The sequence below is a fragment of the Malus sylvestris genome, chromosome 1 (assembly GCF_916048215.2).
Source record: "Malus sylvestris chromosome 1, drMalSylv7.2, whole genome shotgun sequence".
Lineage (NCBI taxonomy): Eukaryota > Viridiplantae > Streptophyta > Magnoliopsida > Rosales > Rosaceae > Malus > Malus sylvestris.
Genome location: NC_062260.1, coordinates 19,146,031 through 19,167,126, shown reverse-complemented (window position 1 = coordinate 19,167,126; position 21,096 = coordinate 19,146,031). Strand labels below are relative to the sequence as shown.

At 38.8% G+C, this 21,096-nt stretch overlaps 1 protein-coding gene and 2 long non-coding RNA genes across 5 annotated transcripts; 1 reads left to right on the top strand and 2 right to left on the bottom strand.

Annotated features, from left to right (window-relative positions):
• Positions 1 to 235: 235 nt before the first annotated feature.
• LOC126619055 (uncharacterized) lies at positions 236 to 1,764 on the bottom strand. Of its 2 annotated transcripts, XR_007621939.1 has the most exons (4): positions 1,663 to 1,764; positions 1,482 to 1,579; positions 440 to 1,306; positions 236 to 297 (listed from the first exon to the last, which is right to left on the bottom strand). It is a non-coding gene; the product is annotated as an uncharacterized LOC126619055 (long non-coding RNA). The 2 variants fall into 2 exon arrangements; XR_007621938.1 differs by lacking the exon at positions 1,663 to 1,764 and having other exon boundaries at positions 1,482 to 1,602.
• Positions 1,765 to 10,586: 8,822 nt separating this feature from the next.
• On the bottom strand, positions 10,587 to 11,975 carry LOC126619047 (uncharacterized). 2 transcript variants are annotated; one of them, XR_007621937.1, is made up of 3 exons: positions 11,720 to 11,892; positions 11,478 to 11,610; positions 10,587 to 10,697 (listed from the first exon to the last, which is right to left on the bottom strand). It is a non-coding gene; the product is annotated as an uncharacterized LOC126619047 (long non-coding RNA). The 2 variants fall into 2 exon arrangements; XR_007621936.1 differs by lacking the exon at positions 10,587 to 10,697 and having other exon boundaries at positions 11,391 to 11,610; positions 11,720 to 11,975.
• A 1,676-nt stretch (positions 11,976 to 13,651) lies between these two features.
• LOC126619006 (protein NUCLEAR FUSION DEFECTIVE 4-like) lies at positions 13,652 to 16,598 on the top strand. Its single transcript, XM_050287256.1, has 2 exons — positions 13,652 to 13,870; positions 14,553 to 16,598. Exon 2 carries the CDS (start codon positions 14,596 to 14,598, stop codon positions 16,417 to 16,419), a length of 1,824 nt encoding a protein of 607 aa, XP_050143213.1. The 5' UTR covers positions 13,652 to 13,870; positions 14,553 to 14,595; the 3' UTR covers positions 16,420 to 16,598.
• Positions 16,599 to 21,096: the final 4,498 nt, after the last annotated feature.

The window sequence follows — 21,096 nt, the reverse complement described above, 5'->3', positions numbered from 1 at the left end:
TGAGCTATAGCCGTTTGGCATCCTATGTAATGAAGGCCATTTGGCAATGAATTCAATAAAGAGGTAATTTAGCCAACTCAGCCCTCACTCTTTTACATTCATAGCAAGCAATGCCGGAACCCTTCTCAATCAGAAAGCAATCCGTCTTCCACAGTCACTACAAAACAAGCAAATGAAGACCGTGTCAAGCGCCAAAAAAAAAAAAAAAAAAAAAAAAAAAAAAAAAAAAAAACAGCTTCACCTAAAAAGCTTCACCCGAAAAGCTTCACCTCCAAAGCTTCACCCACAAAGCTTCACCTAAAAAGCTTCACCCACAAAGCTTCACCTAAAAAGCTTCACCCGAAAAGCTTCACTTAAAAAAGCTTCACCTACAAAGCTTCACCTAAAAAATCTTCACCTAGAAAGCTCCCTCTACATACTTTCACCATCAAAGCTTCACCCACAAAGCTTCACCCACAAAGCTTCACCTAAAAAGCTTCACCCAAAAAGCTTCACCATCAAAGCTTCACCTAAAAAGCTTCACCCAAAAAGCTTCACTTAAAAAGCTTCACCCAAAAAGCTTCACCATCAAAGCTTCACCTAAAAAGCTTCACCCAAAAAGCTTCACCCGAAAAGCTTCACCTAAAAAGCTTCACCCAAAAAGCTTCACCCGAAAAGCTTCACCTAAAAAGCTTCACCCACAAAGCTTCACCTAAAAAGCTTCACCCAACAAGCTTCACCCGAAAAGCTTCACCTCCAAAGCTTCACCCACAAAGCTTCAACACCAAAGCTTCACCTACAAAGCTTCAACACAAAACCTTGCTCCAAATAAACAAATTTTGTTCACAAAACCCAAGATGCCCTTGAACTTGTACAAAAACACTTGGGTAAACATAAACATTTTTTGTTTTACACCCACAAGGGCCCAAAATTTTCCTTCTTATTTATTCACTTATATATGTTCTCAAACATATTATAATAGATCCAACAACAAGCCAAAGTCCCAAATTTCATAATGGACAAAAGTACAAGCAATTCATCAATAATGAAGGTGCTACAAAAATTGGAATCTGCCCCAAAATAGAAATCCAACCCAGGAGACTTTTTCTCTCTCTCCCTCTTCCGCCTCCTTTCATCTATCAAATTTCTGCAACCTCTGCTCTTCTCCAATGGAGCTGAATTTTGGACACCCTATAGTTCTTGAGCATATGAACAACTTTCAAGAAGGAACCATTTCTGTTTGAGCGACGGAAATTAAAGTGTTGAAGCTCCAAACATGATAGTCGGCTTCTTGCAGATTTCGAAGCTGTTGTGATGTTTCGAAGATCTGGAAATATTTAACCGTTAGTTCATCCTGAATTTTTGATATGTTATGAAAGAGTCGATGAGGAACAACTTCAATGAAGAAAGCATACCGATCTGAACAAGAGAAAATGGAGTTTCGAAGCTCACAACAAATATGACGGGTTGACAGACAAATAATAACCAGTCATTCATCATACCTGAATTTCTTGAGTTATACAGCTCCGAGGGATCTCAAATTTGGATATGTTGTAGTTCACAAGCTGAGGAACAACTTCAATGAAGAAAGCATACCGATCTGAACAAGAGAAAATGGAGTTTCGAAGCTCACAACAAATCTGACGGGTTGACAGAAAAATAATAACCAGTCATTCATCATACCTGAGTTTCTTGAGTTATACAGCTCCGAGGGATCTCAAATTTGGATATGTTGTAGTTCACAAGCTGAGGAACAACTTCAATGAAGAAAGCATACCGATCTGAACAAGAGAAAATGGAGTTTCGAAGCTCACAACAAATCTGACGGGTTGACAGAAAAATAATAACCAGTCATTCATCATACCTGAGTTTCTTGAGTTATACAGCTCCGAGGGATCTCAAATTTGGATATGTTGTAGTTCACAAGCTGAGGAACAACTTCAATGAAGAAAGCATGCTGATCTGAGCAAGAGAAAATAGAGTTTCAAAGCTCACAACAAATCTGACGGGTTGACAGACAAATGATAAACAGTCACTCATCATACCTGGATTTCTGGAGTTGTACTGCTCCGATGGCTCTCCAATTTGGATATGTTGTAGTTAAGGAATTAACGAACAACTTTCATGAAGACAACTTTGTGATTCGACCTACAGATGATGGTGTTATGTTGAAAAACAATTCCGGTTGTTAGGGGAAATGAAAAACAATTCCACCAAAGAAACATCATTATGATGTTTCATCATTATGGTGTTTTCATCATTATGATGCTTTCATCATTGTGATGCTTCCATCATTGTGATGCTTCCATTATGATGTTAATGCACCAACGGTTACACCTTCTGCAATTCCACTTATTCGGGCCTAGCAACCTTCATAAACAAAATCTATGAAGAAAAAGTCCGGGGCTACCACTTAGAAAACAAAAGAATGAAGTTTTGGTACTTACGACATGGACTATTAGCAAGACACCTCATTCGTCAACTCCCTCGACTAGAGACTTGGGGGACTCCCACCATATGCTACTACGCCTTGGTACTCAAAAGTTCGTGACTACCCAGTGACTTGGATTTTTCAAGTCTCCAACCGAGAAGTTTTCCTCACTCGGGAAATTAAGGGAACACTACCTCAAACTACATGCTTCACTCACAAAGCTTCAACAATACAGGTTTCAACAAAAGCAAAAATTCAAAGAGCTTTATGAAGAAGGTTTTGGTGTATTTAACACAATATGTTGAAATGAAGCAAAGCTTATTTATTAATATTTTCGATAAGCCACAAATATGTACATATACATGAGTCAAAATAAACAAACAAAAGGGAGCCTTCACAAAGGTTGCTTAGGGGAAGTCTCAGCAGTCGGTAGAGCCCCAGAAAGAGAAAGCACCGGAGGGTGGTTATCCGGAGCCTCAGTACTTGACAAAACCCCAGAAGGAGGAGGCATTGGAGGTTCATCATTTGAAGCTTCATTACCAGGTACAGCCCCAGAGGACGAAGGCAATAAATGCCTTTGGAACAAACCCACAAACCGCTGATGATCAAGTAAAACCTTACCATCAGATTCCTTCATCTGGTCAAGCTTCCTCTTCATGTTTGTAGCATAGTCATGGGCGAGCCGGTGCAACTGCTTATTCTCATGCTTGAGCCCTCTAATCTCCTGTTTGAGACTCATCACTTCAGCAGCCAATGATTCAACTTGGCGGGTTCTAGCAAATAGGCGTTGGGCCATATTAGACACAGAACCTGCACACTGAACACTAAGAGCCAGAGAGTCCTTAACAGCCAACTCATCAGACCGTTTGGAAAGTAGTCTATTATCTTTGGGAGTGAGAAGGTTCCTGGCCACCACTGCAGCGGTCATATCATTCTTCATCACAGAATCCCCAACGGTAAGAGGACCAGTAGGGGATATGAAGGATGGGCGCCATATGTTGTCTGGAGAAGGCGTGGCTGTCTCTTCTCCAAGGTTCAAGTCAAAACGACGGTCGGAGGGTCCAGACATTTTCAAATGTGTTGAAGAAGGAAGAGGTCAGACAAATCAAGATCTTAGAAGTGCAAGAAATGAGCTTCTACTGGTAGAGATTCAAGTGTGCTGTGGAACTTAATGCCAGCCTCTATAAAAATCTGCACTCGACGGAGCTTCAGAAATCGAAGAGGCGTTTGCTTTCTCAAAAGCTGGGCTGCTCAGAGACCACGAGGGCCGATCTCAGAAATCGAAGAGGCGTTTGCTTTCTCAAAAGCTGGGCTGCTCAGAGACCACGAGGGCCGATCTCAGAAATCGAAGAAGCACCTGCTTTTTCAGCCTCGTCAGCACCTGTCACATGCACACTCAGCTTTGCGGAAATTACGGGCAATCTGTCGAAGATTTCTGGTGAAGTAGAAAGCACGTGAATCTTACTGTTCAATCACCGCTCTCCATATGCACCATCAACTCCTCGGGTACCACATATAACTTTGTCAAAGATCTCTGACAAAGTTTAGGCACGAGAATTTCGAAGTTCCAGCTACCCTACTATTACCCATAAGGGTAAAGGAACAGCACCACTGCTTGACAACTGGAAAGTCCCTATGTGTGTCGACCTCCGGGTTTTGCGGCAAGACAAGTTGGCAAGAACGTCCAACCTTTACTCACATTCGAGAAAAGACTCCCAACATAATTACTCTCTAAAAAACCGGAGTAGCACCGCTTTCCGAATCTCGAGAGTCAGATCCTCGACGGGATTGCTTGTTCGAAAACCGAAGAGGCACAACTCTCAGAACTTCGAGAGCCAGATTTCCTTAGATAAAGCTTGTCTGTAATCTTCACACGTAACATCAGCTTTCCAGATACCACATACCATTTTTTCAAAGTGCTCTGACAAAATTAAAACACGTGAAGTTGGCAGCTCCCACTACATTGCTGTGACCAAGAAGGGCAAAGGAATAGCATTACTACTTGTTATTGGGAAATCCCTATATACATTGACCTCCCTCCTCAACGGAAAGGCAAACCTGCAAAAATGCTCAACCCTTTCTCGCGTTCGAAAAGGCACCCTCAACATAACCTCTCGAAATACTCAGCTTTATTTCCCCCCGATAATACCTCAGCAAATAAGCCACACCAAGAACAAGAGTATCTCATATCATCAGGGTCGAAAGCAAGAGTATCCCATATCATGCTTTCTCCCTGTCTTTGTCTTTGTCCTTGTCCACACCTGCAGGACAAGGAGAAAGAGAGCAGTCAGTCGGAACCTGAAATCAAACCTCCAATTTGGAACTGACTGCCTGGAGCCTTTGCCTGGTTGCTTACTTAGCATTGCTCTCGAGTACTCATCCTCAACTGCTGTCAAGGTCACGAATTCCACCGGCAAATACCTCATGACAGTTGATCAGATATTAGCTCTTTACACTGAAGCTGCCAAGCGTGGATGAGTCACTATGAAGGAATGTTCTGAAGGACCATTTAAATGCAAAGGTTGTACACCACTTCTGCCATGCAAAAGATTGAAGCAGAAGGTTCAACGGTGAGCTGAAACAGATCACTACAGCACGACACCTTTCCATACCACATTCATTATTCCGTCAACAACAAAAGTATCCCATATCATCAAGGTCGAACGTACTCTAGATTTGATGGACTTGTTTTGACCCTCAAATTTTTGAGTCGGCCTTATACTCTGAAGGGCACCAGAAAACCCTCCAGCACAGTTCAAGAATAAGCCTGTGGAAAGTTACTTCTTCAAAAGCAAAAGTATCTCATATCATCTCTTATCCATTTGCTTCTCCTTATCCTGGCAGTTGAATGAGAGACAAGGAGAAGGAGAACAATCAACCGGAAGCCGAAGTCAAACCTCTGATCCTGGGTTGCTTACTTGGAAGTTTGACTGCTTACCTTGTCTGTCACCTCTTTCGGCAGATCTCCTAGCTCGGCGACTTGGGGGACTCCTACTATAGGGTTTGTATCACACTTGACTAAGCCCGAAACTACAACTAAGCTTCAAGTGAAATTGATACATTACCTTGTGCGTCAACATCAGCTAAGTACACCATTCCCGGATGGAGGAAAGGTACTTCCAGAGAAGGGCAGATGAAGATCAGACCACACTTCGGTACTTAGAAGTTTCGTGATTACTCAAGGGATTGGATCTTGCAAGTCCCCAACCGAGGAGTTTCCCTCACTCGGGAACTTAGGGGAGCACTGTTTGTACCATACTTGACCAATCCCGAAACTACCGAACACCGGCCAACGCTATACTGTCAAGGACCCAGAAGAGTTCCCCTCCGACCAGGAGGCCAATCACTACTCGACACGTGTCAAGATTAGAAGCCAATCAGAGCGCAGCACGTGTCGACATCAAGAACCAATCATAACATGACACATGTCAATGTGACAAAGCTACAAGTTTTTCTATAAATAGGGGTCATTCCCCCACAATATTGGCTAATGCCATTTGTGTTAAATCATTCACAAGAACTCACTAAATTGAGAGCTTGATCCTTTGTACTTGTGTAAGCCCTTCACTACTAATAAGAACTCCTCTACTCCGTGGACGTAGCCAATCTGGGTGAACCACGTACATCCTGTGTTTGCTTCTCTGTCTCTATTCATTTACGTACTTATCCTCACTAGTGACCGAAGCAACCAAGCGAAGGTCACAAAACCTGACACTTTCTGTTGTACCAAAGTCTTCGCTGATTTTGTGCATCAACAGAATTCATCTCTGACTCTATTGCCTTCATCCATTTATAACTGTCGTTATGAGCTCTGGCATCCTCATAAGTTTCGAGCTTTCCATAATTAGTCAACATGATATACTCTGATGAAGAATACTTGGTAGATGGTCTTCGACTTCTGCTGGATCTTCTGACCTGATATTCATTCTCTTGCAGGGCTGGAGGCTCCCCCTGATTGGGTTCTTCTTGAATCTGCTCTTCTTGATTAGGCTCCCCCTGATCAGCAATCTCATGGTCTGGCACATCTTGATCAGGCTTCTTCTGATCAGCATTATCTGGTTCTGCAAGCACTTCATTGGTAGCTGCTTCAGGGATGTCATCGTGACTTTCTTCATCTGAAGCTAATGGATCAACTCCTTTGACCGCGTCATCTGGTTGTGCCTCTTTATCCGAATCCCCAATTGTTTAATCTTCATAAAAGACCACGTCTCTACTTCAAATAAACTTCTTCTGGTATGGGTCCTATAATCTGTAACCAAAATCTTCACCACCATAACCAAGAAAGATGCACGGTGTAGCTTTGTAGTCTAACTTCGATCTCTGCTCTTTGGGCACATGCACAAAAGCTTTGCAGCCAAACACCTTCAGATGAGAGTAAGACACATCATTACCAGTCCATACTCTCTCCGGAACATCAAGACCTAATGGTACTGATGGAAATCGGTTGATCAAATAGCAGGCTGTCCTTACAGCTTCACCCCAGAACTGCTTAGATAACTTTGCAGTCCTCAGGATACACCTGACTTTCTCTATGATGGTTCGGTTCATTCTTTCAGCAACACCATTATGTTGTGGAGTTCCAGGAACTGTCTCCTCATGACGTATGCCATGTTTCACACAATACTCTCTAAACTGGTGAGATGTGTACTCACCGCCGTTGTCGCTATGAAGGCACTTGAGAGGTTTCCCAATTTCCCTCTTCACCATGGCATGAAACTCCTGGAATGTCTGAAACACCTGGTCTTTGGATTTCAACAAATACACCCAAACCTTTCGTGAAGCATCATCAATATAAGTAACAAAATATTTATTTCTTCCAAGTGACTCGACTTCTATGGGACCACACACATCTGAATAAACAAGATCTAACAAATTTCCTTTCTTTGTAGATGGAACAGAAAAACTAACTTTTCTTTGTTTTCCGAATAAACAATGCTCACAAGAGTTTAACGACGTACCTTTGGCAAAGAGAATGTGAGACTTCTTTGCCAAAACTTGTAGGCCTTTCTCGCTCATGTGGCCTAGCCTCTTATGCCACAAGTTTAGAGATGAGTCCTCCACAGCATTCAACTCACCTTTCAAAACTTTGGCATTTGACCGGTACAATGTACAACAAAGTCGTGCTCTTGCTACCACCATTAAGCCTTTAGTAAGCTTCAATATTCCTTCGCCAATATGATGATAATAACCTTGTCGATCAAGGGTACCGATGGATATCAGATTGAGACGTATATCAGGAATATGTCTCACATCTTTTAACATCAACTGGCAGCCGAGATTAGTTCTTAGGCAAATATCACCAATTCCAAGAATTTTGGAAAAGCCTTCATTCCCCATCTTCACTATGCCAAAGTCACATTCTTTGTATGTACTAAAGAACTCCCATTTGGACGTAGCATGGAAGGAAACTCCATTGTCAAAAATCCATTCAGTGCCTCTGTCAGAGTTGCCCATATGCAGACATTCACCAACAGACAATATTTCTGGTACATCACCACTTATGACAGCAGTGGTATTACCAGTATCATCTTTCTTCTGATTGTTTCCTTCCCTTTGCTCTCTCTTCCAAACTCGACAATTTTTCTTCATATGGCCTTCTTTGCCACAATGGTGGCATGCACCCTTGAACCTTGACTTGGATCGGCTAGTACTCCTGCCATGACCTCTAGGCCCTCTACTCTTACTTCTTCTGCGGTTCTCTGTGACAAATACTTGGCTGTTATCTGTGCCTGAAGTCTTTCTCCTTGTTTCTTCATTGAGCAAGCTATTTTTAACATTATCAAGAGTAAGAACACCATTAGAAGTAGAGTTACTTATACTCACCACAAAGGTTTCCCAACTGTCTGGAAAGGATCCAAGTAACAAGAGCGCTTGTAGCTCGTCCTCAATCGTCATTTTCATAGTAGTCAACTGGTTGATGATATTTTGGAAATTGTTCAAGTGTTCTGCTACACTTAAACCATCCTTGTACTTCACATTGATGAGCTTTTTGATCAAGAAGGCTTTCTTGGCTGGGGTCTTCTTCTCGAATAAGGACTCAAGCTTCGTCCAAAACTCGCGGGCATTGGTTTCATTAGACACATGGTGAAAAACAATATCATCCACCCATTGTCTAATTGTGCCAATAGCCTTGCGATTCATCTTCTTCCACTCGGCATCGGATATGCTCTCGGGCTTGGCGGCATCTCCTTCAATTGGCTTATGCAAATCCTTGCAATAGAGAATGTCCTCTATCCTTGGCTTCCATGTTACCCAATTGGAGTTGGTGAGTTTGATCATAGTGCCACTTTCTTCCATCTCGTAGTACGAGCCAACCAGGCTCTGATAACACTTGTTAGGAATGTCGGTACTACAAGATAGAGAATGCACAAAGTAAAGTAGAAAATGGACACCAAGAATTTATGTGGTTCGGCAATTTATGCCTACGTCCACAAAACAAGGATCAATCTTCACTATATGAAAAAGATGAGTACAACAAGAGTAGTCTTACCAAGCCAAAGACAAGGCTTGATGGATACAAGAAAGTATGACACACATTTTCTATCACTCTAAACTTCACTTACAATGTGTAGTGGAACACTCTCATTCTCACTCTTGGAGTGGAACTCTAGCTTTGGACTTGATCCTTTGCTACTCACACTTGGTTCTTAATTGGTTACTTCACTACAACATCACACCCATATTTATAGGTGAGTGTTTGGCATTCTACTAGTTTCTAGTGTATTCTTCAAACCTTTAGCATAGAAATATCTAGACTAGCCACAAAATTGTAGCTTCTAGATCTTTCCATTTGCAACCAAGGAAGCTCGTACTCTCTAGCTTCTTCCATCAACTTAATAACATGCTAGAATTGTCTAGCATGCTACAGCCACCTCACTTGCTTACTAGAATAATCTAGAACATTCATCATGGCCTGGACCATATACCAACATTATTGAACATTGGTTATAGACTCCAAATCCTCATCAGCAGTATACATTACACCCAATATGAGCAATTGATACCGATTGCACACAAAAGTCAGAGATCCTTGAAAATGGACAGGTGCATGCATAACAGCTTCCAGTGTATCAGTCTTGGTGGCATAGGTCTCGTCTGCAAGGATCACAGGCCTCCTAGAAGACATAATGCTCAAGCTTACCACCTGAGAGTTCGTAGTGCATCAATCTTGGTTGCATAGGTCTCGTCTGCAAGGATCACGGGCCTCCTAAAAGACACAATACTTAAGCTTACCATCTGAGAGTTTGTAGTGCATCAGTCTTGGTGGCATATGTCTCGTCTGCAAGGCATATGTCTCATTCAGCCATTTGAACTTCTTAATGACATCGCGGTGCCACTTCTTCATGTTATGATACATATTGAGCCCTGCCACATTCATCAAATAAGGCTCTTCCAAAGTGTTTTGTGATCTCATAAGTGACCCAAATGCATTGACACCCTTTTTGCCCATGGCTTTGTCTAAAAGATTAAGATACCTTAAAACACATCCGTCCAGGGCCGAAGAAAATACGTTCGTGACTTGAAGAGCTTATTCTTCTGACTTTCCTGCAGTATCAAAAACACTTTCACGGATAACAGTAGCTTTCTCATATTGCATCACTTGTAGTAGACAAGAAAAATGCACTGCATGATTGATGAAGTGCAGCTGTGGGATAAAAAATTGAGGGTACATGTCACAACGATTCTCCTGTTGCTTGGAACAAAGTAGCACCCCTAGAATTTTAGCTAATCTACCTTCCAGATCCCATCCATTCCATAATTCACCCCTAGTTATGCAAAACTAAGAGCATACAACCATGTTATGAAAAAAAAAGGGTCATTCGATCGAAGAGGTTTCCTGCAGCGTCCTCACTTTGTCTCTTAGCTATTTCATCAAACAGTGTAGATGCATACAAATCCTTCTTCACAAACTTACCCACAAGATACCAATTAACCCATCCTAAAATATGATAACATCAAATTTCCAGCAAAACGAAAGCAGAGAATGAAGAAAAAAAATCGCTTCCACTTTCAAAAACTTATCAATCAATTCATAAAAGGAAAAATAGCAGATAAATTGAAAACAAATGGGTAGCATGTTTTGTCTTGTGCATCCCACGGAGTTTACAATCAGGACAATCAGGAAAAATATCAGATAAATTGAAAACAAATGGGTAACATCAAATTTCTAGCGACTTACTTATCCCCAGGGAGTTTACAATCGGGACAACAACCATCAAATGCCATCCTACAAATCCCACATGTTTCGTCTTGTGCATCCCATGTCCATGAAGCGACAACATGCCATCTACAGGTCTAAAGGGATAAGAGTTAGAGCTCCAAAATAGATGAAATAAAACATATACAACAACAACAACAACAACAACAAAACATTTTCCCACTAAGTGGGGTCGGCTATATGAATCCTAGATGAAATAAAACATATCCCATAAAAAAAAGGGCACATCAAATTTACACTTAAACACATTCACACATGCAGCAATATATTAATGAACATAAGAGATAGAAAAGAGGTAAAAAAGACACACTCCGTTTAAAATCCCCAGCAGATATTTGCAAAGAGAGAAGGGTCAGAGAAAACAGTTACGATAAAATGCATAATACGTCCATTTCCCATCAAAGATGTTTCAAGTTAAAACAAGATCACCGAGCAAATGGGATTGTCAAAGTTATCACGATCGTTGTTAAAAAGATAATCGCACCGAATCATAAATAGGGGGAGCATATGCTAGAGATTCATGACTAACATAATAGATACTGATCTTGTGATCGCCATTCGTAACATTAGACTACAATTAAGGTAGTAAAACTCTACAACTCATTAACTATTCATACTTCCAGAGGATGACAAATCATAGAAATTCAATACAAGCTGAAATTCATTCCACCACGATTAGATGCAACAGTTTAAAGACGGGAAAGAAAAGAGCATTACAAAAGCTATTTCTAAATGGTATAAACTAAATCAAAATCATAGGAATTCGAAACTATCAAGCCAAAATTCAGTCTACCATATGATTTAATGCAACAAAGTTAATATCTTGGAATAAAAAGTATAGAAAATTACATGAGCTAGTTGCAAATGGTATATAAACTAGAATAGTTTGAAAGAAAGAACAGAATAACATAAACACAGTGAGAAGGATACGCAAGATGTTGACTTTCATCTTCTCCTCCTGCAACTGCAAAACCCCAAAACCCTACATTTCAGAGCAATGAATTAGAAGAAATCCCCAATATTCCCAGAATTTCAGTAATTTCAAATTCAATATTTCGATTAGCTGATTGTAAAACCCCAAATCTACCTACCCAATACAAACTCCTCGATCAAAACTCAAGGGAGATCGCAAACTGAACCCTATGGGGACTGAAAAGTGTGGCAAATCACTGCAAAAGTCTGATTCTGATTCCGATTCTGGTTCCCATCTCGAATCGAGGTCTTTGTTCATGATTAGGGTTGGGGACGAGGAGAGAGGGAGAGAACGTGAGCAGAGAGCAATCGAAGGGATTAGCTAGTCCCATGGTTCTCTACGTCTCTCGCTAAGACAGTTTAGCACGGTCCTTAGTCGAGGCGTGTCCGCTTACTCTCACTAAAAGCTAGGCCGAGAAGCAACAAACACTAAATAACATGAAAGTTGATAATTAATGAACGAGATCATTTTTTATTAGTAATATATCATTTAGCTTGTAAATTTGTCTACAACTACGAGTGTTTGTCCATTCGTTATGGTCCCCAAAATGAAGGAAGACCATTTTCGGAACTATTGTTTCTTCTTCGTTGACCAAATCATCTTATTTATGAAACTTCAACGGAAAGGCACTTGGTTATGAAATTTTAATCGAAAATAGATTTGAAATTAATGACACTAAATCAACAACAATAAAGGAAATAGTATTGCTTTTATTGATCAAAATATACCACGAGTTTCATATTTATTAAAAGTTTGCAACCAATTACGAATTCAAAGAAAATTAAAGATGTAACAACTGCATTTTTCTTTGGGCCCTCGACATATCCAAAACAACTTAAAATACGCAGGAATAACATTAATCTGAGGCTGGTAGCTAGATGTACACAAAACGAGTCAACTTGTCCATTTTGTGTCTCTATCCCATTTTTCCAGCTAGCAGAGATTGAGATTCGAATATAATTTATAACAAATTGATACTTGACGACTTTTTTTTTGTTTGTTTTCATAATTTCTTTCTTGTTCAACGTTGAAATGAACATATTCAAAGATTCCAAATCTGTCTGCATTATTGGGGGTTCGGTTTCCACCATTATTCTGTATGCTGCTAAAGATCAATGTAATTAAGTAATGCATGTGTGCATGTGTGCATGTGTGCATGTGTGGTTTCTCGGTTAAACACATAAACCTAATCCCAAATTGTGTATATATTATTAAGTTTTGTTGCTACCAAACTTACCTTATCTTGGAGAAAATTTTTGGTATGCTGAAAACACTGTCCGGTACATCAAGGTGTCTTAATACAATTGTTTGATTTTTTTTTTTTTTTTGAAGTTTTCAATCAATTATATCCTTATACTTAATGTCCGGACTCTGTTCCCAACGCATTTAAAAATTTCTCCTTATCTTGATTTGATTTACACGAACATGTGCTTATAGTATACAGTGCATGCAAAAGCTAAACGCATTGGGTTTTATTACAAATTGAAGAAAAAGAAAGGGGGAAACCAAACTGATGAAATTTCAGTGAAGGGTTGACAGCTTGACATGCAACAATGGTGGGATATCCACAAGCTCGATTTTGGTTTCGATTTCATCTTAAAATTGTACCGAATCAAACCGTGCCCACCCCTACTCTTCCTCATTCACTTATGGCTATTTTCTGTTCAGCTAATTTAAAAGGAGAAACCGCCCATTTTGTTTCTGATATATTTGCTACATATATTTGTTTTCGTTCTATTTCTTTTCATCCATTTGACCAAACCAAGTACACTATTAGTGATTAATTAATAAGCTCTTGGAGAGGACAAAAACAAAAAGAAGGCAAGTTTCGAAGGCTTTTATTTAAGTGGTTGGATGTTACCTCAGTTTTGGGGATGCATCTGTGTATTTTCCATGGTAGCGACTCTTTCCAGCTAATAGCTAGTCGTGGATTACAAGAATTCCACACATATAAATCCAAATTAAGAAAAAATACATAGCAAATAATCAAAGAAGTGGTCCTTTCTTTGGAACATCAAATTCACATATCACATCAATAGTTAGTAGTAGTAGACTAGTAGTTCATAGATATTAATGATCTTTCTGATTTCTTGGGGTCTGCTCAACTTCTCATTTGATGAACAGTTATGTGATTTCAACCAAAAATGCCATAAACAAACTCTGCTCAAAGCTCGAGTTCTGCAGCCATCCGCGAACGACAACGTACGCCTTCGATCATCTTCGTTTGCAGCTGCTGCAGTCACCTCAAGGTTGTCTGGCTTCCAACGAGGTGTGTAAACTCATCACTCTTTGGCCTTGGTGTTTAGAGTTAAATTCGAATGAATAATTCACTACGAAAGTATGATGAAAGCTAATTTGGTGTAGTGAGCAGAAGATGAATTGCTCATTAAGAAAACTTATCTATCATATTCTTCTAATTGCCTAAATTGCAGGGACCGGAATGGACAAGTGTTCTTCATGTCTAATCTCTTTTACTTATGTAAAAATGAAAGTTCATTCACTTATACCTTGAATATAGTGTGTTATTCATTTCAATTCAATTCTAGACACCAAATAGACCTTTAATGCGCTATATTATTATTTATTTGGTTTTTTTTTTTTTTGTCTGAATTATTTCTCTTGTTTTAAAGTAGTATTTATGTAGATCATGACTTGTACCTAATTTATTTTGCATATATTTATTGAAGATGCCCTTGTATGTATCTGTTATCTATGACGTTATTCATGTATATATGAACTGCACAGGACTACCAAGTTATGAGTAGCCAAAAACTCTACTAAGAACAAATTGCTAAGCAATTTTCATTGGAAAGCTTATTTTGAATTTCCGATCCATGGCATACATTGGAAATGGAAATTTGCCTTTCATTTTTAATATATGATTGATGTGATATGATGATTTTGTATAAGTTTATTGTGCTAACGTGTATTATAATTCTGGATAAAAATAGGGTTTTCTTTTGAGGTGGCAAAGTAAGCAAAGAGGCTTAGAGAATGGAGGTTCATGGCAATAGTGGTAGTGGTAATGGTGTGAGAACTTGGGCAGATATGAAAGGCTTCGCCGTCCAAGTAATCACAGGCCGGTGGCTCATGTTGTTTGCCTCATTCCTAATGATGGCTAGTGCCGGTGCAAGCTACATGTTTGGCCTCTACTCAAACGACATCAAGTCTGTCCTTGGCTACAGCCAATCCACCCTCAACACCATCAGTTTCTTCAAGGATTTGGGGGCCAACATCGGCATCCTTTCCGGCCTAATCAACGAGGTCACGCCGCCATGGGTGGTCTTATCAATTGGTGCAGCATTCAACTTTTTCGGATACTTCATGATATGGCTGGCCGTGGCCGAAAAAATTGCCAAACCTCAAGTTTGGCACATGTGCTTGTACATCACAATGGGGGCAAATTCACATACTTTCATCAACACCGGAGCTCTAGTCACGTGTGTCAAAAACTTCCCAAGAAACCGCGGCCTCTTAATCGGGCTTTTGGAAGGCTACATAGGCCTAAGTGCAGCTGTAATTGCACAGATATACCATGCTTTGTATGGTAATGACACAAAGTCCTTCACTTTGTTTGTGGCATGGCTTCCCTCAGCTATTTCTTTGATATTTCTTCGTACCATTCGGATAATGAAGGTTATACCGCAGAAGAAATATTCCAAGGTACTACAAAAATTCTTTTTTATTTCACTTGGACTGGCAGGGTACTTATTGATCATAATCATAGTAGAGCAAAAGGTGAAATTCACACAATTTGAGTACGGTGGGAGTGCAGCTGTCGTGCTTTTCTTGCTTTTTCTCCCACTTGCTGTTGTAGTTGCAGAAGAGTACACTTCTTGGAGGACTAAGACATCTTTAAGTACCGTAAACATCGAAATTTCATCACCAGATTCGCCACCTGTGGATCAAATAATGGTAAGCCAAAACAAGGAAATGTTGAAGGTAAAAAAGCTTTCTTGTTGGGAAAATGTATTTAGTCCACCGGAGATCGGACAAGACTATACAATCCTCCAAGCAATATTCAGCATTGAGATGTTAACTTTATTTTTAACCACATTGTGTGGCCTTGGAGGCATGCTAACACTGATGGACAATTTGGGCCAGATTGGAACTGCATTAGGCTACTCTTTGGAAAGCATAACCACTTTTGTTTCGCTCGCAAGCATATGGATTTACCTTGGAGAAGTCATGTTGGGTTTTCTCTCAGAAGTCTTTATCACAAAATACAAAATCCCTAGGCCTCTTACGCTCACTGTGTCCCTCTTGGTGTCCTGCATTGGCCACCTTCTCATCGCTTTCAACGTCCCAAATGGTCTCTACGTAGCTTCAATAATCACAGGGTTTTGCTTCGGTGGACAATGGCCGTTGATTTTCGCAATCATTTCCGAGGTTTTCGGGCTTAAGCATTGCTCTACTTTGAACAATGTTGGGGTGATGGCTTTTCCACTTGGTTCATATTTGCTTAATGTGAAAGTCACAGGCTATCTTTATGATAAGGAGGCAGAGAAGCAACTGAAAGCTTTAGGGTTGGAGAGGAAGCCCGGGGAGGGATTAAATTGTACTGGAGGACAATGCTACAAATTGCCCTTCCTTATAATCACCGGTGCGACAATTCTTGGTGTGTTTTTTTCCCTCATTTTGGTGCTTAGGACTTGGAAGTTTTATAACAGTGACATCTATAAGAAGTTCAAAGATGAGTCGAAAGCGGTTGAATCTGATGAGGTGGTGGCGACAAACCGGAATGTTGGACTAGTATCGAAGCCGGAAACTGAGACTGATGTAAGAAGTCCTGGAAACAACCCAGATATTCGGAGGTGAAAGGTGGCTATGTACAAGTTCTTAGTTAAACACAATTAGGAATGGTTTTAAATTTTAGTTAATTTCATCTGTCATTGTAATATTATGTATAATTTTTTCTTGAACCATATTATGGTATCTCTAATAATTCAGGAACCTAATATTCCTGAACCAAAATGGAAATTGACACTATTTTCATCCGTTTTCTCTGTTTGAACCTAATAGTCAATCCTGGTACAGAAATATTGCAGAATGATGCAAGCTAGTGATAGAAAAATGATGTCAGCTACTGAGGCAACAGAGTTGCATACAACCGAAGATATATCATCATGTTTCTATACCACTACCTCAGTGCTTGATATTTATCACGTGGTGAGTTCTACAAGAATATGAACATGCATGGGAGGATATATCCTGGAGCCAGTGGTGGATGCATTGAGGGGCTGGGGGTCAGTTGACCTCATGAACTTTCATGGATACTTGGGTGCTGCCATTTTGAAGATTAGAGTTGGTTTCATACATTCCCTCTAATTGTTTGATAAAATAACTGAAAGAAGAGTGACTCTTATTATTATTTTTTTTAATAAATATTACTTTGTCAAAACGACGTAATTTTAGTCATTTTGTCTAATTAAAAAAAAAAACACCAAGAACCAAAAAAAAAAAAAAAACAAAGACCAGCAGCAAAAAAAAAAAAAAAAACTAAAAACAGCCAAAAAAAAAAGATACTCTCCAACTTTAAAAAAGAAAAGACTCTATCCGTGTGTCCCGTTCGTGCAGCAGCAGCAAACAGCAAACCCCAGCCCGGCAGCCACCCAAATTCAATTCCAAATTTTCAATTCCCATTCACAAATTCCAATCACCAAACTCCATCTCTAACGCCTAAACTCTTAGCACTCCACTTCGACGATCATTTTGACGACACTAAATTTCATCTTGTGAATTTCAAAGTAAGTTTTTCATAACTTATTCAAATTAAATTTCTTTCATGAATACTTACATTTGATTATTGATGTGAATCATATATAATTTTTATTTAGATTAGTTGATATATGTGTTTTAGACTTTTAGTATTTGTGTTGATAAATTGATGAATGTTTTTATTTAGACTATTGAATTTGTTGAGTTTTGTGTGAGGAGTTGGTTTGAGTGAGTTTATCAAATTTGAGTAATTCCTAATAAAATTGGTGTGGACTTTATTCAAATCATACAGTTATGTTGCGATATTATAAGAAACAATGCACAAATCCTACGGTGAACAATCCGGGTAGTTCAAGTTCAAAAGAAAGTGAGTTAGAAGAAATTTTGAATACTCTTCCTGCAGATCTTGGTACTCGACCTCCAATGTCAGATTGTGAGCCTAATATTTGACATGAAGTCAAAAGAGCTTATCTACAAAAGGCATATTGTCAGCCTATACTAAAGCCTATTCCATAAAGATTTTTTTCCGGAGTTCCTCAACGCTTTAATTCCGAGTGGTATGATGAGTTCCATTGGCTAGAGTATAGTATCAAAAAGGATGCCGCATATTGTATTTGTTGCTATCTATTTAGTTGCAATTTTCAACAAGGAAGTAATGATGTCTTTGTTGGGAAAGGGTTCAAAAATTGGAAGAAATTGTTAGAATTACTTAGGAGGCATGAATGAGGTGTTTCTAATGTTCACAATAAAGTTAGCCAAAAAGATTTGGATCTAATGAATCAAAAGCAACATATCGAAATAGTTTTGATCAAGCATACCGACCAAAGTTGTGTTGACTATTGCATTATGTTGAATGCGGCAATTGATTGCACAAGATTTTTATTGCGGCAATGTCTTCCTTTTCGTGGGCATGATGAAAAAGAAGCTTCGGATAATAGGGGGAATTATATAGAGCTCTTGCAATTTCTCGCAGATCATGATGAGAAAATTAAGGCCGTTGTCTTAAAAATGCTCCTGATAACCTAAAGCTAGTTGCTCCTTCAATTCAAAAGGACCTTGTTAATGTGTGTGCTATTGAAACAATTGATGCTATCCTCCGTGATATGAATGGTGCATTTTTTTCTATAATAGTTGATGAATCACGTGATGTTTCAATTAAGGAGCAAATGGTGGTGGTGTTTTGCTATGTAAATAAAAGAGGGGAAGTAATCGAAAGGTTTGTGGAAGTTCAACATGTGGCCGAGACTACTTCAATTGAGTTAAAGAAGTCCATTGATCAATTGTTTTCAAGAAATAAATTGAGTATTTCCAAGCTACGAAGACAAGGTTATGATGGAGCTAGTAACATGAAAGGTGAGTTCAATGGTCTTAAGTCAAGGATATTAAGAGAAAATCGTTGTGCTTTTTATGTTCATTGTTTTGTACATCAACTTCAACTAGCTCTTGTTGCGGTGGCAAAGGAAAATGTTGATATTGCCACTTTTTTCACATTGGCAAATAGTGTGGTTACTGTTGTTGAAGCATCGTGTATGCGTCGTGATGCACTTAGAGAGCAACTACAAAAGTATCTTATGGAAGCTTTTGAAAATGATTGTCTTATAACGGGCTGGGGTTTAAATAAAAAAACTAGTCTCAAGCGTGCCGGTGACACACGTTGGAACTCACATTATGGTACCTTGACTAGTATCATTTCCATGTTTGGTTTCGTGGTGAAAATGCTTGATATGATTGTTGATGATGGTTCCACAGATAATGTAAGAGAAGCAAATAGGTCATTGGGAGATATGTAAGCTTTCGAATTTGTGTTTGACCTATTCTTAATGAAATCTATATTGGGGTTTACAAATGATTTGTCATAAGCATTACAAAAGAAAGATCAAGAGATTGTGAATGATATGACTTTAGTCAAGGTATGTAAGCAACAACTACCAAACATGAGAGAGAATGGATTTCATCTTTTGCTTGATCAAGTGTCTTCATTTTGTGACAAGCATGATATTGAGATTCCTAGCATGGATGATGGATATGTTACTCGACGGAGATCACGGCGTGGAGCTCAAAGAATCACAAACTTCTATCATTATCATGTGGAGCTCTTTAGCAACTTGTGGAATTAAATAGTTGCTTTGATGAGGTAAATGCAGTTGCTTCTTTGTTTGTTTGAGCCTGGATGATTCATTCTCGATTTTTAATGAACAAAAGCTAATTTGTTTTGCTCAATTTTATCTGAATGAATTTACTACTTGTCACCTCTTGGCACTTGAATATCAACTTGAGCATTATATTCTTGATATGCGTTCAAGTAGTGAATTTTTTCAATTGAAAGGAATTGATAGTCTTGCAAAAAAACAAAAAAATGGTGGAGACGAGGAGAAATAGAGTATATAATCATGTGCATTTGCTAATTACATTGGCTTTGGTTCTACCGGTAGCTATTGCTTCAATGGAGAGAGCTTTTTCCATTATGAATATTGTTAAGACTCCATTGCATAACCGAATGGGAGATCAATGGTTGAGTGATAGCATGGTGGTTTATATTGAGAGTTTTTTTTTTTCTTCTATTGACAATGAAGTTGTAATGCAACATTTTCAAAATATGAAAATGCATCAGGGACTATTATAACTTGTATTGTTATTTATTCTATAAGCTATGAATGATGGAACTATAATTTTTAAGGTTATTATGCGTCTAAGAAATACTTGTAAATTTTTACATGTGAACCCCTGAAATATTTTTTCTGGATCAGCCATTGGTTACAGCCAAGACTTCCCCGCAACTGTGGCACTACAGTTACAAATTAAGTGGTACAACTGATGCAGAAACTATAGTGGTTGACTGGTAAAGCTAAAGACATTGAAGCAGTAAAGATTGTATTGTGGCCCTGACTATAGACATTATTAGTAACGCTGAGTTTGTGAAGAATATTTGCACACTATCCTCAAGTAATGGTGATGCTTATCATCATTTTTATTACCGTTGGATAAATTTAAATTTCAAAACATGTTTAATGAATAAACATAAATCTCAAAATTTAAACTCATCAAATAATAATAAGTATGATTGTAAACACTACCACCCCTTGAAGGTGGTGGCCAAAAATCACCCGAATTTGTGTACTGAATGGGAGCCATCATGACTAAAATTAGTGCTCGTAAAAGAGACTGCAAAATTCCATCTGTTCAATTATTTTGAACCTTTCCTAATCATGAATAGATACAAAAAATTCAAGTTGCCAGCTGTAAACAAATAAAAAATGGCAATATGCGACTAATGATGTTAAAGGTCTGCTGGCAAATTATTACAATGATTTAGAAATTCAGGACTCAACTCATTAGAATACTGGACTATATGGGTAGATATTTTATAAAGAACACTCTTAAAAGTGAAATTATTTATAGACTCTTTGTCATTTCATGTGTTTTACATAATATTTAATATTATTGACAAGGGAATTAACGTCATACTGTGAGTTGTTAAGAAGTCCATAAATAATCGCACTTTGAAAAACTCTCTTTAGTATTTTTCTATTTTATATTGAATGGCAGTGCTATGTTAATTAATCTTTCCACTTATGGATTGCTAGTCACACTATCAAGTTCACATTTTCTTTTTCCTTGAATGGAATGTAACGCATGCGAGGATATAAAGAAATGTCGAGATTTATTGCAAGTGACTATAAAAAATTAAAAAAAATTGGTTTACTCATATATTACAATATGTTATTCCTTCATTATTTGTGGCGTGAGTGGTCCTGGAACTTGGTATCTGCATCAGTT

Coding starts and splice junctions, on each gene's coding strand:
- LOC126619006 (XM_050287256.1), top strand. CDS start 14,596: ATGGAGGTTCATGGCAATAGTGGTAGTGGTAATGGTGTGAGAACTTGG.